This window comes from Scyliorhinus torazame, chromosome 22, assembly GCF_047496885.1.
Source record: "Scyliorhinus torazame isolate Kashiwa2021f chromosome 22, sScyTor2.1, whole genome shotgun sequence".
NCBI lineage: Eukaryota > Metazoa > Chordata > Chondrichthyes > Carcharhiniformes > Scyliorhinidae > Scyliorhinus > Scyliorhinus torazame.
The window spans coordinates 27246003-27260902 of record NC_092728.1 but is presented as its reverse complement, the minus strand read 5'-3'; the positions used below and the strand labels follow the sequence as shown (position 1 = coordinate 27260902).

The following is a 14900-nucleotide window of genomic DNA, read 5'->3' as shown; positions in this document are numbered from 1 at the left end:
AATAATCAAACGTTCTCTCCACTGTAGCGTGAGTGTCTTTCGCTCCACATCGGCCAGGCCGGTGTGCAGATTGGCAACGCTTGCTGGGAGCTGTACTGCCTGGAGCACCGGATCAGACCAGATGGGAAAATGCGCAGTCACAAGAGCACCAGACTGGTCGACGACTCTTTCAGCACCTTCTTCAGTGAGACGGGGGCGGGTAAATACGTTCCCCGAGCAGTGTTTATAGATCTGGAGCCAACTGTGATTGGTAAGATTATCAATGGATGTCGCTAAACTCTTTGTGTTATGATATGGAGCAGCACGGTAGCCTTGTGGATAGCACAATTGCTTCACAGCTCCAGGGTCCCAGGTTCGATTCTGGCTTGGGTCACTGTCTGCGGAGTCTGCACATCCTCCCCGTGTCTGCGTGGGTTTCCTCCGGGTGCTCCGGCTTCCTTCCACAGTCCAAAGATGTGCAGGTTAGGTGGATTGGCCATGATAAATTGCCCTTAGTGTCCAAAATTGCCCTTAGTGTTGGGTGGGGTTACTGGGTTATGGGGATAGGGTGGCGGTGTTGACCTTGGGTAGGGTGCTCTTTCCAAGAGCCGGTGCAGACTCGATGGGCCGAATGGCCTCCTTCTGCTCTGTAAATTCTATGATATGGAAGGTAGTGGAATGCACTGCCTGGGAGGGTGGCAGAGGCGGGATGCCTCACATCCTTTAAGAAGTACCTGGGTGAGCACTTGGCACGTCATAAAATTCAAGGCTATGGTGCAAGTGCTGGCCATTGAGATTAGGTAGGCAGGTCAAGGCCTTTCATACGTCGGTGCAGACCCGATGAACCGAAGGGCCTCTTCTGCACTGTAGTATTCTGCGTTTTTGTAAGCGTCAGGCTGTTCAAATCCTAAAGGGAAACCTGAACAAGGTAACACAATGATTTTGTAGCTTTTTGAGAAGATATCTGAAGTCAGGAGAAAGAAATTCAAACCACTTGTGAAGATTTTAAAAACTAAATTTAAACATTAAAAAAGGAAACGTCAAGACACAAGATTACATTTACACAGTTAACAGTACTTCTACAAACATTTCCCCAAAATATTTCTGTTTAGTTTATTCGGAGCTAAAATAAGCCCTTCTAAGCAACAGACCTCATAGATTTTAATCTGAGAAATTCCAGTAATATTGCCACAAATAAATGCCATAGGTGAAGTCTTACACAGACCTGCCTCTCTATCTCATTCGATACTGACAGCCAGAACTGGTTTCAAAACCTGGCAGACATTTTTCTCTGAAAAATGCTGCTTATTCATGGAACTATTTCCAGCACACACTTCTTTTGGATCTCATAACCACACCGCTACTGATACAGTTTTTCACTCTTTAAATATGTTTTATGCCCTTTCATCTTTACCGTTATTGTTCTGCATTCCCTTAGAACTTCCCTTTCTCAGAATGTTATGTTATAGGTAAAAGTAAGTTTACCACTCTGCCCCATCCATTCACAATTGATGTCAGTTGTACATGTTCCTTTTGAAATACAAAAGGTAAATTCAAATTACTTCCCCTATCATCCTAATGTAAATTTCCATTCACACTTCCCATGGCTACTGCATCTGAGCTTTGCCCATATCCACTTCCAACTACTTGCCTTCACATATAACCCCCCTTTGATGTTCTGAATATTGCAGTCCACTGTCTTCAGTTTAACTAAATTATTCACACCTCACACACAGGAGCCTGCTTCACGGCATACCAAAGATAATCGGCAAATATTGAAAAATTTGATTTGATATTTTATCACATCTACACAACACAGAAAAAAAGGCTTTCCATTCCAGAGAATCTTTCACAATGGTTGTTTTCGAGGCAATGATGCACATTTGAAGTTAAATTACGAGAGAGATTTTTAAAAAAATATTCTTTCATGGGATATGGGTGTCACCAATAAGTTCAGAATTTGTTGCCCATCCCTAATTGCCCTTGAACTGAGCATCACAGCTATTTCAGAGGGCATTTTAATAGTCAACCACATTGTTGTAGGTCTGGAGTCACATCTAGGCAGATTTCCTTCCCTCAAGGATATTAGTGAACCAGATGGGTTTTTCGACAATCGACAATGATTTCATGGCCATCATTGAACCTATAATTCCAGATTTTTTTGATTGAATTTTGTGGTGGGATTTGTATCTGGGTCCCCCAGACCATAAGCCATGGTCTCTGGATTACTAGTCCAGTGACAAGACAACTCCACCACCTCCCCGAGGGGTCTTTCGGGCAATAGATTCATGTTCGCCGTTACTGAGATAAGTTTTCAATTCCAGATTTTATTCCTTGAATTGAATTTCCAATAAGTGGTGGGATCTTTGAAACAATCTTTATTGTCACACGTAGGCTTACATTAACACTGCAATGAAATTACTGTGGAAAGCCTCGAGTCGCCACATTCCTGCGCCGATTCGGGTACACGGAGGGAGAATTCAGAATGCCCAATTTACCTAACAGCACGTCTTTCGGGACTTGTGGGAATAAATCAGAGCACTGGATTTGAACCTGTGTCCAGAAGAGCCGACGTGTGTGGCGTGACCGTCCAGTGACAGGACATTATACCACCACCTGAATTGTTACAAAATCGGCTGGTACACAAAAAGACAGCACTTCAGGGGAAAAATCTTTTGCAGTAAAGTGCTTTGGAAACTCTTGAGGTTGTGACAGGTGCTACAGAAATGCCTTTTATCCTATGATACCTCCCTCTCAAAGTCAACTGCCTCAATGAACATAGAACATAGAAAAATACAGCACAGAACAGGCCCTTCGGCCCACGATGTTGTGCCGAACTTTTGTCCTAGATTAATCATAGATTATCATTGAATTTACAGTGCAGAAGGAGGCCATTCGGCCCTTTGGGTCTGCACCGGCTCTTGGAAAGAGCACCCTACCCAAACTCAACACCTCCACCCAACACCAAGGGCAATTTTGGACACTAAGGGCAATTTATCATGGCCAATCCACCTAACCTGCACATCTTTGGACTGTGGGAGGAAACCGGAGCACCCGGAGGAAACCCACGCAGACAGGGGGAGGATGTGCAGACTCCGCACAGACAGTGATCCAAGCCGGAATCGAACCTGGGACCCTGGAGCTGTGAAGCAATTGTGCTATCCACAATGCTACCGTGCTGCCCTTAAGAACAAATAAATCTACACTATATCATTTTACCGTAATCCATGTACCTATCCAATAGCTGCTTGAAGGTCCCTAATGTTTCCGACTCAACTACTTCCACAGGCAGTGCATTCCATGCCCCCACTACTCTGGGTAAAGAACCTACCTCTGATATCCCTCCTATATCTACCACCTTTCACCTTAAATTTATGTCCCCTTGTAATGGTTTGTTCCACCCGGGGAAAAAGTCTCTGACTGTCTACTCTATCTATTCCCCTGATCATCTTATAAACCTCTATCAAGTCGCCCCTCATCCTTCTCCATTCTAATGAGAAAAGGCCTAGTACCCTCAACTTTTCCTCGTAAGACCTACTCTCCATTCCAGGCAACATCCTGGTAAATCTCCTTTGCACCTTTTCCAAAGCTTCCACATCTTTCCTAAAATGAGGCGACCAGAACTGTACACAGTACTCCAAATGTGGCCTTACCAAAGTTTTGTACAGCTGCATCATCACCTCACGGCTCTTAAATTCAATCCCTCTGTTAATGAACGCGAGCACACCATAGGCCTTCTTCACAGCTCTATCCACTTGAGTGGCAACTTTCAAAGATGTATGAACATGGACCCCAAGATCTCTCTGCTCCTCCATATTGCCAAGAACTCTACCGTTAACCCTGTATTCCGCATTCATATTTGTCCTTCCAAATGGACAACCTCACACTTTTCAGGGTTAAACTCCATCTGCCACTTCTCAGCCCAGCTCTGCATCCTATCTATGTCTCTTTGCAGCCGACAACAGCCCTCCTTACTATCCACAACTCCACCAATCTTCGTATCGTCTGCAAATTTACTAACCCACCCTTCAACTCCCTCATCCAAGTCATTAATGAAAATCACAAAAAGCAGAGGACCCAGAACTGATCCCTGCGGTACGCCACTGGTAACTGGGATCCAGGCTGAATATTTGCCATCCACCATCACTCTCTGACTTCTATCGGTTAGCCAGTTCGTTATCCAACTGGCCAAATTTCCCACTATCCCATGCCTCCTTACTTTCTGCAGAAGCCTACCATGGGGAACCTTATCAAATGCCTTACTAAAATCCATGTACACTACATCCACTGCTTTACCTTCATCCACATGCTTGGTCACCTCCTCAAATGAATTGCCCCATTTCAGAGCTAAATTTCCAGGTCTATAGAGGGCATCTCTCGGTCAAGGAACAGGGTCGGAAATTCCCTCAGGAACGCTACTTATTACTGATTCCTTGTACTGGCCAGTACTGATGGTTCAAGACATGATATGAGCTGATAAACTGCCCCCTACCCTTGCCGGTGAAAGCTTTGCAGTTTTTGTTTTTTTAAAAGGTCAGGAACATTTCCCGCAAATCTTATCTTCCACAAAGGAGGTTGGAATTATACGTAGCACCTTTGATGTGGCCAGAAACCTTTTGAGGGCTCTTCACAGGATCGTAAAGCAGACAAAATGTGACCCCAAGTCACATGAGGAGATACTGTGACACGTGTTTGAAAAGCTTGGTTGAAGAGAGCAGTTTCAAGGAAAGTGTAAAGAAGAAACAGCAAAAGAAAGAGAGAGAAAGGAGAGAGAGTGGGGGAGGGGGAAAGGCGGGGGGGGGGGGGGGGGGGGGGGGGGCAACAGAGAGAGAAAGATGGAGAGGGTTTGGGAGGGTATTCCAGAATTTAGGTACTGCTTCCTCACGACCGGCAAAGGTGAAGTGATGGGAATCGGGAATGCACGAGAGGCCAGATCTGGGGGAGTGCAAAGATGTAGGGGCTGGAGGAGGTTACAGAGATTGGGAGGGTAAGAGTGGCTGGTGGAGGTTATAGAGACAGGGAGGCTGTAAGGGCTGGAGTTGGTTACAGAGATCGGGAGGGTTGTAGGGGCTGGAGGAAGTTACAGAGATAGGGTTGTAGGGGCTAGAGGTTACAGAGGTAGGGAGCGTTGTCAGGGCTGGAGGAGGTTACAGAGATACGGAGAGTTTTAGAGGCTGGAGGAGGTTACAGAGATAGGGAGTGTTGTCGGGGCTGGAGGAGGTTACAGAAATAGGGAGGGTTGTATCAGCTGCACGGTCATAGAATGTACAGTACAGAAGGAGGCCATTCGGCCCATCGAATCTGCACCAACCCACTTAAGCCCTCACTTCTTCCCTATCCCTGTAACCCAATAACCCCTCCCAACCTTTTTGGACACTAAGGGCAATTTAGCATGGCCAATCCACCTAACCTGCACGTCTTTGGACTGTGGGAGGAAACCGGAGCACCCGGAAGAGACCCACGCAGACACGGGGAGAGCGTGCAGACTCTACACAGACAGTGACCCAGCAGGGAATCGAACCTGGGGCTGTGAAACCACAGTGCTATCCACTTGTGCTACCGTGCTGCCCCTAAAGCTGGAGGAGATTACAGAGGTAGGGAGGGTGGTAGGGGCTGGAGGAGGTTTCAAAGGTATGGAGGGCTTTAGGGGCTGGAGCAGGTTACAGAGATAGGGAGGGTTGTAGGAGCTGGAAGAAGTTACAGAGATAGGGAGGGATATCGGAGCTGCAAGAGGTTACAGCCATAAGGAGCGTTATAGGAGCAAGAGGAGGTTGCAGAGATAGGGATGGTTGTAAGGATGGAGGAGGTTACATAGATTATTGAAAGATTTTTTTTTACAGTGCAGAAGGAGGCCATTTGGCCCAACGAGTCTGCACCGGCCCTTGGAAAGAGCATCCTATTTAAGCCCACACCTCCACCCTATCCCCGTAACCCAGTATCCCCATCTAACCATTTTGGACATTAAGGGCAATTTGGAATAGCCAATCCACCTAACCTGCACATCTTTGGACTGGGAGGAAACCAGGGCACCCGGAGTAAACCCACGCAGTCACGGGGAGAATGTGCTCCGGTTTCACAGTCCAAAGATGCGCACAGCCAGTGACCCAAGCTGGGAATCGAACCTGGGACCCTGGCCCTGTGATGAGATAGGGAGGGTGTAGGGGCTGAAAGAGGTTTGTCATAGTGAGTGCTGTAGGGGTTGCAGGAGGTTACAGTGATAAGGAGGGTAAAAGAGCTGGAGGATGTTACAGAGATAGGGAGGGTTGTAGGGGCTGGAGGAGGTTACAGAGATAGGGAGGGTTGTAGGGGGCTAGAGAAGGTTACAGAGATAGGGAGAGTTGTAGGGGCTGGAGGGGGGTTCCAGAGTCAGGGAGGGTAAGAGTGGCTGGTGGAGGTTATAGTGACAGGGAGGGTGTAAGGGCTGGAGTTGGCTACAGAGATCGGGAGGGTTGTAGGGGCTGGAGGAGGTTATAGAGATAGGGAGGGTTGTAGGGGCTGGAGGAGGTTACAGAGATCGGGAGGGTTGATGGGGCTGGAGGAGGTTACAGAGATCAGGAGGGCTGTAGTGGTTGGAGGAGGTTACAGAGATAGGGAGGGTTGATGGGGCTGGAGGAGATTACAGAGATAGGGAGGGTTGTAGTGGTTGGAGGAGGTTACAGAGATAGGGAGGGTTGTAGGGGCTGGAGGTTGTTACAGAGATAGGGATTGTTATAGGGGCTGGGGAGATTACAGAGATAGGGAGGGTTGATGGGGCTGGAGGAGATTACAGAGATAGGGAGGGTTGTAGTGGTTGGAGGAGGTTACAGAGATAGGGAGGGTTGTAGGGGCTGGAGGTTGTTACAGAGATAGGGATTGTTATAGGGGCTGGGGAGATTACAGAGATAGGGAGGGTTGATGGGGCTGGAGGAGATTACAGAGATAGGGAGGGTTGTAGTGGTTGGAGGAGGTTACAGAGATAGGGAGGGTTGTAGGGGCTGGAGGTTGTTACAGAGATAGGGATTGTTATAGGGGCTGGGGAGATTACAGAGATAGGGAGGGTTGTAGGGGCTGGAGGTTGTTACAGAGATAGGGATTGTTATAGGGGCTGGGGAGATTACAGAGATAGGGAGGGTTGAGGGGGGCTGGAGGAGATTACAGAGATAGGGATTGTTATAGGGGCTGGGGGAGATTACAGAGATAGGGAGGGTTGAGGGGGGCTGGAGGAGATTACAGAGATAGGGAGGGTTGTAGGGGCTGGAGGAGGTTACAGAGATAGGGATTGTTATAGGGGCTGGGGGAGATTACAGAGATAGGGAGGGTTGTGGGGGGCTGGAGGAGATTACAGTCATAGGATAGTAGGGAATAGTGAAGGTTACAGAGAAAGGGACGACTGGAGGAGGTGATAGTGATATAATTATGAGAGAACCTAGAACTGGAAGGGGTCACTGTTTAAAAATAAGGGAGCTGCCCATTTCAGACAGAGATGAGGAGAAATTCTTTCTCTCTGAGTGTCGAGAATCTCTGGAACTTTCTTCCTCAGAACGCGGGGAAGCAGAATCGTTGAATGTTTTTAAGGCCGAGGTGGATAGATTCTCGATTAACGGGAGTGGGGGGTGGCGGGCGGGCGAAAGCTTGTTCGACAAGAATGTGCTGTTGAGGTTCCAATCAGATCAGCTATGATCTTAGAGAATAGCGGAGCAGGCTCGAGGCGACTGAGTGACTTCCTCCTGCTCCTAACTTTTATTTTCGTGTGTTCATATGAGCAGATGTAGGTCAGTGAACACAGATGGGTGAATGGGACTGAGTGCGAGTTCATAAACAGCAACAGAGGTTTGAATCCAGTGTAGATCAGTGAGAGTGGAGCTTTTAATGATTGTACATCCCTTGCTCTGTGCCCCCAGATGAGATCCGCACCGGCACCTACCGACAGCTCTTTCACCCCGAGCAGCTCATCACCGGCAAAGAGGATGCAGCGAATAACTACGCCCGGGGCCACTGCTCCATCGGCAAGGAGATTGTGGACCTGGCCTTGGATCGTATACGCAAGGTGGTAGGTCACTCATGAAAAGTAAATCGGTGGCTGGGGGGCAAGAGGAACCCGCCTTTTTCTCTTTCCACTGCCCGCCAGACATCCTCTGTGGACCTGGATGGTGAGTGCTGGCGGTCTATCTGATCTTGCGGGCCAATGGAAGCCACCATTTGCTCCTCTCCTCCCGTGATGTGCGCAACTCTTGGGGCCAGGGTAGGAAGTTGGGGGGAGGGGCGGCAATGCTAACTCTGCACGGAGAGTAGACACTGTGACTCTGTACTCTGTATTTCTCATTCTGAGCTCAAGGGCATTGAGTATTGTTGAAGAGAAGTTTGAGTGTCCAGTCGTCATCCAAGCTTCAATTCTCAAGTTTCTCCCTCTCTTCCTCTCTCTCAAGCCAGGTGGAGGCCCATTCAGCTCCTTGAATCTCTTACATAGTAACAGGAGGAGGCAATTCAGCCCTATGGAGCCTGTTACACAGGAACAGGAGGAGCCCACTCAGCCCCTCTTAAGCCTGTTATACAGGAAGAGGCCTATTCAGCCCCCTCTCGAGCCTGTTACACAGGAACAGAAGTGGGTCAATTTAGCTCCCCTGTAAAGTCTGTTACACAGGGACATGAGAAGGCCCATTTAGGTCCCCTGTAAAGTCTGTTACACAGGGACAGGAGACGGCCCATTTAGCTCCCCTCTCGAACCTGTTACAAAGGAACAGGAGTGGGTCAATTTAGCTCCCCTCTAGAGCTTGTTCCACAGGGACAAGAGGAGGCCCATTCAGCCCCTTCTTGAGTCTATTACGTAGAAATAGGAGGTAATTCAGCCCCAATAGCCTGTTAGATAGGACAAGAAGGAGGCCCACTCAGCCCCACTCAAGTTTGTTATTCAGGAGCAGGAGGAGGCCCATTCAGCCCCCTCTTAAGCCTGATACACAGGAACAGGAGGAGGCCCATTCAGTCCCTCTCGAGCCAGTTGAACAGAAACAGGAGACCCATTCAGCCCCTCTCGAGCTAGCTGAACAGGAACATGAGGAGGCCCATTCAGCCCCTCTCAAACTTGTTACACAGGAAAAGGAGGATGAGTGCGGCTTCTACACACTCAAGAAGGTCGACACCATCCAGGACAGCAGCCCTTTGTCCTGGATGGTGTCGGCCTTCTTGAGTGAGGTTCCAATCAGATCAGCCGTGATAGAGAATCGCTGAGCAGGCTCGAGGCGACTGAGTGACTTCCTCCTGCTCCTAACTTCTTGCTCCCCCTTCCACAAACATTCATCCCTCCACCACCAACGAACAGTGGCAGCCGTGTGTACTATCTACAAGATGCGCTGCAGGAACTCGCTACGATTCCTTAGGCAGCTCCTTCCAAGTCCATGACCACCACCATCTCGAAGGAAAAGAGCAGCAGATACCTGGGAACCCCATCATCTGGAGGTTCCCCTCCAAATCACTCACCGCTTTGACTTGGCCGTTCCTTCACTGTCGCTGGGGCCGCATCCTGGAACTCCCTCCTTAACAGCACAGTATCTACACTTCAGGGATTGCAGCGGTTCAAGAAGGCAACTCACCAGCACCCTCTGAAGGGCAACTAAGGATCGGCAATAAATGCTGGCCTAACCAGCGACGTCCACATCCCGTAAAAAAATGATTTAAAAGCAAAAGCCTTGATGTTCTTCCTTTTCTCCCACAGGCTGACCAGTGCACAGGGCTGCAAGGTTTCCTCATCTTCCACAGTTTTGGGGGTGGTACCGGCTCGGGCTTTACTTCCCTCCTGATGGAGAGACTCTCTGTCGATTATGGCAAAAAAACCAAGCTGGAGTTTTCCGTTTACCCGGCTCCACAGATTGCCACCGCGGTGGTCGAGCCCTACAACGCCGTGCTTGTTACCCACTGCACCCTCGAGCACTCCGACTGCGCCTTCTTGGTGGACAACGAGGCCATCTACGACATCTGCCGGCGCAACCTCGAGATCCATCAGCCCAGCTACACCAACCTCAACCGCCTGGTGGCGCAGATCGTCTCATCCATCACGGCGTCGCTGCGCTTCGAGGGCACCCTCAACGTGGACCTGTCGGAGTTCCAGACCAACCTGGTGCCTTACCCACGCATCCACTTCCCGCTGGTCACCTACGCGCCCCTGATACCCAAGGAGGTGAACTACAATAGCCACTACAACACGATGAAGATCACCAAGGCCTGCTTCAAGACGGGCAGCCAAATGGTGAAGTGTGACCCCCACCATGGTAAGTACATGGCGTGCTGCATGCTGTACCGTGGGGATGTGCCAGCCAAGGAGGTCAATTCCGCCATCACCATCATCAAGAACATGCACACGATCAGTTTTGTGGATTGGTGCCCGACTGCATTTAAGGTAAGCCCTCTCGGAATAGAGTAACCATTCCCGTAGGGGGAAGGATTGAGACCCAGAGGGCAGTGAATGAAAAGTTGGCAAAAGAAGCATTGGCACCCTGTGCCAATGAGTCCAGGGATGAGGAACTTCAGTTACGTGGAAAGAGTGGAGAGGTCGGGTCTCTCCTCCTCAGAGAGGAGAAGGCTAAGAGATTTGATAAAGATGTTCAAATTCCCAAGGGGTGGCGTGTTGGGCTGGCCAGAGTAGATAGGGAGAAACCGTTCTCGCTCATAAGCGGATCGCGAACAGGGGGGAGTGGGGCATAGATTTAAAGTGATTTGCAAAGGAAGCAAATGCGGTGAGAGGGAAAAATCTTTTCACGCGACGATCGCTTCAGGTCTGGAGAGAGCTGTCTGGAAGTGTGGTGGAGGCAGGTTCAATTGAGGCATTCAAAACAGAAACAATCTGCAAGTGTTACGGCCACAAGGCAGAAGATTGGCACTTGGGAAGGGCATAAATGCTGGCCCAACTAGCGACTCCGATACCCCGCAAATGAATAAGAAAAAAAAATAACAATACTCATTTGGAAAGCCAGTGCAGACATATGGGCCAAATGGCCTCCTTCTGCACCCTAATAATTCTGAACCTCCATGTGGGACGTTGAGTCTTATAAATAGAGGCACGAAGCACAAAAGATGAGAGGTTAATGCTGAATCTTTATCAAGCCCTCGTTAGTCCCCAATTAGAGTCTCGCGTCCTGTGTAGGAAGGATGTGAGAGTTTTGGAGAGAGTGCTAAGTGAGAAATAATCCATAAGCTGATGGCACAAGGACCGGTGAGGGCGGGGGCGCAGATTTAACACTTTGGGTAAGAGGGAAATGTGAGGAAGAAGTTCTTTTCCCTCAGCGAGCGAATCGATGTGGAACTTGCTGGCCACAAGGGCTGTGAGGAAGCGGAGACGATAAAGGATTTTGAATGAGAATTGCATGAGACACTTGAGGGAATAACCGTGCAGGGATAGGCCGAAAGGCTTCCTTCTGAGCTGTAATGTGAACTGAATGGGAATCCAGTTGCAGTGGCAAGGCCGACATTCATTACTCATCCTTAATTGCCCCTTCAATTGAGTGTCACGCTGGGGCCGTTTCAGAGAGGCACTTAAGAGTCGACCACATTGCTTGCTGTGTGTGTGGCAGGGGGAAGGGGGAGAGGGGGGGAGTGTAGGCCAGACAGGTAAGGATGGCAGATTTCCCTCCCCAAAAGGGAAATTAACAAACCAGATGGGTTTTATTTGACAACCTGACAACTTCCCACTTCCTGTTATTCACAATGCATGCTGTACCGTGGGGATTCTCCAAAAATGGGGCTATGTCCCCAGGCCAGCGTAAAATCGCTGGTGTTTCACTCTTGACTTTCCTTAAGAGAGTCCTGAGCGATTCTCCTATCTGCTTGGGGCTGGCAGGGCCCGGGAGCGCTCTTCGCAGCTCTGGCTGCGGATATGGGGCCCCGCACTTCCGGTGTGGAGTCCGCACATGCGCACAGTGGCAGCCTGCAGCGTCCGCGCCGTGAGCGATAGCCCCCTGAGATCATGCGCGCCCACGGATCCGTGCCGCCGATGGCTCCCCTGGCTGTCCATAAGGCCCCCCTTCGGTGATCAATACCCCCGCCCCCCCACCAGGGCGGCCGCCGACTGAGTCAGCAGCCGCCACCCGAGGATCCCGACAGCCGATACGTGGTTAGAACCATGCCATCGGGAACTCGGCCAGTTTTGCGAGGTGAATCGTGGGGGGGCCTCATTCAATGGCCCCCGAGCTGCGTCGCGTATATCGCACATGAGCGATTCCCGGAGAATTGCTTCAGCGGCGTCAGTCCCGATTTCTTTGTAAACGGCCATTCTCCGCCCCGTGCCGAAATCGCATTTGGCGCGGGGCTGCAGAGAATCCAGCCCACTATGTTTCTATTACCTAATTACTTAATTAATCAAATTAAAATTCTAGCCCACCCTCCCCCATCCACCAACCGCCGCAGTGGGATTCAAATTCACATCTCCGGATTGTCAATCCAGCCCTCTGGACTCCCCTTCCAGTCATATGCCGAACAACTCTGTCGTACCCGTCGATTATCGCGGATATCTGCTCACCATTACGTTATTGTCTGTGGGAGCTTGCTGTGCACTAAGTGGCCGATGCCTCCCCAAGTTTAGAACAGTGTCAGTGCATGAAAAATGTTACACTTGTGGTTGAAACAATCTTTGTGACGCCCAATGCTTGTGACAGGCACTACATCAATGCATGTTTTTTTTTAACTATCTTCAATGCAAAAGTTTTGGTTAGAGAACGCTTGGGTACAAGGTGTTGAGGGTATAGATTATCGTGGGGACAGGCTGTTGCCTGGGTATGGTCTCCAATGGATACAGGGTCCCGTGGGTACCGACTGTCATGCTTACTGGTTCTCGAGGGCACAACCTTCAGTGGGTATTGGATACCATGGGTACAGGTTTACGAGAATGCACTCCCATGGGTACAGACCCGGAGAGAGTTTGAGAGGGTTAGATAAGTTATATGAACAGATTGAATCTTCACACCATTGCTCCTTCCGGCAGATTGGTATCAATCAGCGGCCCCCAACAGTGGTGCCAGGGGGAGACCTGCCCAAGGTGCCCCGCGCCGTCTGCATGCTGAGCAACACCACCGCCATCGCCGGGGCCTGGACCCGCCTGAACGTCAAATTCGACAAGTTGTACTCCAAGCGGGCCTTCGTCCACTGGTACCTAAGGGAGGGTCTTGAGGAAATGGAGTTCCAGGACGCAAGGGAGGACCTGGCCTCGCTCGAGCAGGATTACGAGGAAGTGGGCTACGATTCTGTCGACCTGGATTTATTGCCAGAGAGGGACGAGTGAGAAAAGGCATCAATTGGAGCCAAAGCAAATGTGCAAGAAATGTTTAAATGTTTAAATAACCATGTAGAGTGATTTGATCTTATTGAGCTGTCTTTGATTCGCAGTTACTTGGAAGTGGGATCTGGGACACGAGGAACTTGACCCGAGTAAAATATCGCCCACTCCCACCCGACCTCTGCCCTGCACCTTTCACCACCTCAGCATGCCCGAAAGTGCCACCCTGCCAAGTGAAGTTTTTTTCTTTGATGCACAGCCTCCGTCGTGAATGTATTGAAAACAAATACAACAAAAACAAAACGTGAATGTATTTCAACAAATTTTCAACAAAGCAAGACCCCACAGGGAGCAAGGTGACACATGAGCAACTTATGTGTGTTTGTTCATTGATGTTGGTTGTTGGACACCAACTCTGCCCCCTTCTTCCAACCCCTGCCACCTCCCTCACATTACCCCTCCCCTACCCATACACTCCCTCTCCTCCCCCTCCTCCCCATCCCATCTGATTTGGCAGAAGGAGGTGGGTGTTGGGGGCGATGGTGGGATGAAGTTTAATCTCTCACCTGACAGACGGCCCCTGCTGACCTGTACAGTGGCAAGACGATGGCTGAGGATGACGGCGAGGCCGTAACAGTGTGGGGAACCTCCATGCCACTGGCAGGCTGGGGTACAAAGAGATGAGTTTTCCTCATCGCCTCGAGGGAGTGCCTCGTTCCGAGAGTGTCATGGATACACATCATGAAGCAGGAAGAACGGGGCTGCAGTCCCTTGCCAGTGTCTGGGCCAATCATCTCTCTTCCCCCCCCCCCCCCCCACCACCCCACCCCTCTCGCCCCACACACACCCCACCCCTCTCGCCCCACACACACCAGAGAAACGGCAGCACACTGGCTTCCTCATAGCGCCAAGGACCTGGGTTCAGTTCCAACCTCGAGTGACTGTCTGTGTGGGGTGTGTCCATTCTCCCCCGGTCTGCGTGGGTTTCCTCCGTGTGCTCCGGTTTCCCCACACAGTCTAAAGATGCGCAGGTTAGGTGGATTAGCCAGGCTAAAAGATTGCCTCTTAGTATCCAAAGCTTAAGTGGGCTTACAGGGACAGGGCGGGGGAGTGGGCCTGAGTGGGGTGCTGGTTTGGAGGATCAGTGCAGACTCAATGGGCCGAATAGTCTCCTGCACTGTTGGGGTTCTATGGGAACAGATTACCTAGTCATTGTCCTCAGTTGTGGACAAATTGGCTGCCACGTTCCCCCGACATGAAGACTGCAGCTGGGCTTCAAAACGTGCTTCATTGGCGGCAAAGTACTTTGGGATGTCCGGAGGTGATGAAAGGTGCTATATAAATGTAATTCTGTATTTGATTTTTGTTGTTCCATTATCAGTGTTCACATGATTTTATACATGTTTTACTTTAAAAGCTCTTGTGCGTTTGTTGATAAACTGTTTGCTGAATAAAAGAGTCTGTGAACGTTATTTTTTTCAAAACTGTCTCTGTTTCGCTTCCTTTAATGACCTGTTCTAGCAGGGCGGAACACAAGAAACAAACCGTGAAGTCAGCAAGTTTGCAAAACCTGCAAAGGGACATAAATGTTGCTGAAAGATCAGTACAAGTTGACCATTCCAAGGTATATATGTTCAAAAAGGTCACAGATAAGTCAACCTGCTGCTTTTATTAATCAACAGTA

The 14900-nt window shown here is 49.8% G+C and overlaps 1 protein-coding gene across 2 annotated transcripts in view; it reads left to right on the top strand.

Moving 5' to 3' along the window:
• Positions 1-14700, top strand: part of LOC140399484 (tubulin alpha-1 chain-like) — a 39730-nt gene extending 25030 nt beyond the window's left edge. Inside the window, exons 3-6 of one of the 2 annotated variants that reach the window (XM_072489060.1) lie at positions 28-250; positions 7860-8008; positions 9668-10220; positions 12926-14700. In XM_072489060.1, coding sequence (XP_072345161.1) covers positions 28-250; positions 7860-8008; positions 9668-10220; positions 12926-13110 — 1110 coding nt within the window. In that variant the 3' untranslated portion in view covers positions 13111-14700. Of the gene's footprint in view, positions 1-27; positions 251-7859; positions 8009-9667; positions 10349-12925 lie in introns of both variants that reach the window. The other variant, XM_072489061.1, reaches the window with a different exon arrangement.
• Positions 14701-14900: the final 200 nt, after the last annotated feature.